This window comes from Sceloporus undulatus, chromosome 5 (assembly GCF_019175285.1).
Source record: "Sceloporus undulatus isolate JIND9_A2432 ecotype Alabama chromosome 5, SceUnd_v1.1, whole genome shotgun sequence".
NCBI classification, from domain to species: domain Eukaryota; kingdom Metazoa; phylum Chordata; class Lepidosauria; order Squamata; family Phrynosomatidae; genus Sceloporus; species Sceloporus undulatus.
In genome coordinates this window covers 95,766,964-95,769,797 of record NC_056526.1, presented here as the reverse complement: position 1 = coordinate 95,769,797, position 2,834 = coordinate 95,766,964, and the positions used below count along the sequence as shown (strand labels likewise).

Here is a 2,834-nt window from a genome sequence, read left to right as displayed (position 1 = left end):
GCGCCGGATGCATAGATAGGCAGGAAAAGGGGCGGGGCGTTTGTGCATTATCAAAAAGGAGGCGGGCTTCCTGAGGCGCCGGATACATTGACAGGCAGAAAAGAGGGCGGGGCGTGGATTATCAACAAGGAGGCGGTCTTTCTGAGGCGCCGGATACATTGATAGGCAGGAAAAGGGGCGGGGCGTTTGTGCATTATCAAAAAGGAGGCGGGCTTCCTGAGGCGCCGGAATTGAGAGGCAGAAAGAAGGCGGGGCGTTTGTGGATTATCAGAAAGGAGGCGGGGCTTCCTGAGACGCCGGACACGTTGACAGGCAGAAAAAAGGGGGCGTGGTGATTGTGGATTATCAACAAGGAGGCGGGGTCTTTTGAGGCACCGGACACGTTGACAGGCAGCAAAAGGGGGCGGGGATTGTGAGGTGTGACGGCATGCAGTGACGACACTTCCGGGGTTGTGAGGAGGTGTCCTCCGTCGCAGCTGTGCCTGCTGCCGCAGTCGGACTCGGGCGCTGCTCGAGGGAGGAGGCGGAAGAGAAGAAGGCAGGGGCTGGAGGAGAGGCGGAAGGCGATAGGGACAAGCCCCGGCTTCTCCCCTTGATATTTGTATTAGTCAAGAGACATGGAGGCGGGGGAGGGCGCTTTTTGATAGGAGAGACTCTATATCTATACAGACACACATATATATTTATATAGAGATATTATTCTTATTGCCAAGCGAGGACCGTCCTGAAGGGTATTAAGAAAAAGGCTGGACGTCTGGAGAGGTGGCAGCCGGGGCTATAGGCAATAGATGCGGGGGATGGTTTTGTATTGGAGGAAGGAGAATAAAAGCCTCAGGAAGACACTTCTTCCACCCACAAGAACTGATCGTGTTTTCTTCCCATCATCCGGATCTTTACCGGTTTAAGTTTTCCAGCGGCTGCTTCAGGGGGACGAAAGGGCTGCCAAGCGGGTCTCTTCCTCCTCCTCCTCCTCTTCTTCCATCGGTCCTTCTGGCCATTCCGGCCGCCGGGGGAGGTGGACCTTGGCTGCTGCTGCTGCCCTGATTGCTCCTCCTCGGAGCTGACTTCAAGCCGGAGTGAGACGGGGCTCCTTCTTCACCAGCCTAAGGCTTCCGGCGTCGAGGGACCGCTTGGCTTCGGACTCCGGCGGCGGAGCAGCTCAATGTGGCGCCTGCTGTTCTCGCCTCCGTCTCCTCCTTCGCCGCCTTGCGCTGCTCCTCTTCGCGGCTGAACCGGCCCCCTCCGCTTCCCTATGGAGTCTCCCCCCAACAACAGCCACTTGCTCCTGGGCTCCGGCTTCGGCGGCCTCCAGAGCCCCGACCAAGGCGCCTCGTCCTCGGCCTCTTCGCCGCCGCCGCCTCCGCTGCCCGGCTTCGGCACCCCTTGGTCGGTGCAGACCTCCTCTCCTCCGCCGTCTCAGCAACAACCGCAGCCCCCTCCCTCGGCCCCCAGCGCCGCCATGGCCCCGCCGACCAGCCCCGACTCCTCCGACGGAGGAAGCAGCAGCAGCAGCAGCTTCTACGCCACCAGCGGCGGCGGCGGCGCGGGGATCCCGTCCTCCATCAACCCGGCTTTCTTCCAGAGCTTCTCTCCGGTGTCGTCCCACGCCGCCGCCTCCGTAGGGCCTTTCAGCAGCCCTTTCTCCAACGCGGCCCCTCCGCCTCCTCCGCCGCCGCCGCCTCAGATCAATTTACCTCAACATCAGCAGCAGCAGAACCGGCGCTCCCCGGTCAGCCCTCAGCTCCAGCCCCACCAACATCACCACCATCAGCAGCAACAACACCAGGCCGCGGCGGCGGCTGCTGCTGCTGCGGCCGCTTTCCTCCAGCAGAGGAACTCCTACAACCACCACCAGGTTGGTATTGGTTGGAAAGGGGCGGTTTATGACCGGGAGACTGCATCCGCATTGGAGAAATAACCCGGTTTGGTTCCGCTTTAACTCGTCTGGCTGAAGGCGATGGAATTCTGGGAGTTGGAGTTTGTTGTGGGGCTCTGCACCGCTCTGGGCCCACAACAAACTCCAACTCCCAGAATTCCATCGCCTTCAGCCAGTCACTTCCTATGTTATTACCTGAGAGGACACCGCTCTAGGAATCTCTGGGTCCTCCAGTGCTACTCTGTGGTCAACACCTGCTAGGTAGACATTTCGACCATAGAGTTGCACTGGAGGAGCTACCAATGCCTCTCTAGGTCCTACATTGACCATAGAGGAACTGCAAGTGCCTAGTGGAGTGTTCTCTCTAGTAGTCTCCTTTTTAGGTGAAAGGACACCTCTCCAGGAATCTCTGGGTCCTCCAGTGCAACTCTATGGTCAGCACCTGCTAGATAGACATTTTGACCATAGGGTTGCGCTGGAGGAGCTACCAATGCCTCTCTAGGAATCTCTGGGTCCTCCAGTGCAACTCTATGGTCAGCACCTGCTAGATAGACATTTTGACCATAAAATTGCGCTGGAGGAGCTACGAATGCCTCTCTAGGAATTTCTGGGTCCTCCGGTGCAGCTCTGTGGTCAACTCTGTCTCTTCTAGGACACGGGTTCATAGCCCAAAAGACCCACAAAAAACTATGGATGCCAGCCATGAAAGCCTTTGGATTCACAATATATGATATTATATTATATTATATTATATTATATTATATATATAATATGTAATATAATCTATAATATAAGATAGATTTTTGTGGGGTTTGGGGGGCTATGTGGCAGTGTTCCAGAAGAGGGTTTTTTGCCCCCCTAATGTTTCGCCAGCAGCTGTGGCTGGCATCTTCAGAGAGAATATAAATAAATATAATCATTAAATAATAATAATAATTATTATTATTATTATTATTAT

At 55.6% G+C, this 2,834-nt stretch overlaps 1 protein-coding gene across 4 annotated transcripts in view; it reads left to right on the top strand.

Annotated features, from left to right (window-relative positions):
• Positions 1–219: 219 nt before the first annotated feature.
• The window catches only part of CPEB2 (cytoplasmic polyadenylation element binding protein 2), a 62,866-nt gene continuing 60,251 nt past the window's right edge, over positions 220–2,834 (top strand). For 2 of the 4 annotated variants that reach the window (XM_042470579.1, XM_042470580.1), the window contains exon 1: positions 221–1,855. In XM_042470579.1, coding sequence (XP_042326513.1) covers positions 1,253–1,855 — 603 coding nt within the window. In that variant the 5' untranslated portion in view covers positions 221–1,252. Of the gene's footprint in view, positions 1,856–2,834 lie in introns of all 4 variants that reach the window. The other 2 variants (XM_042470578.1, XM_042470581.1) reach the window with 2 other exon arrangements.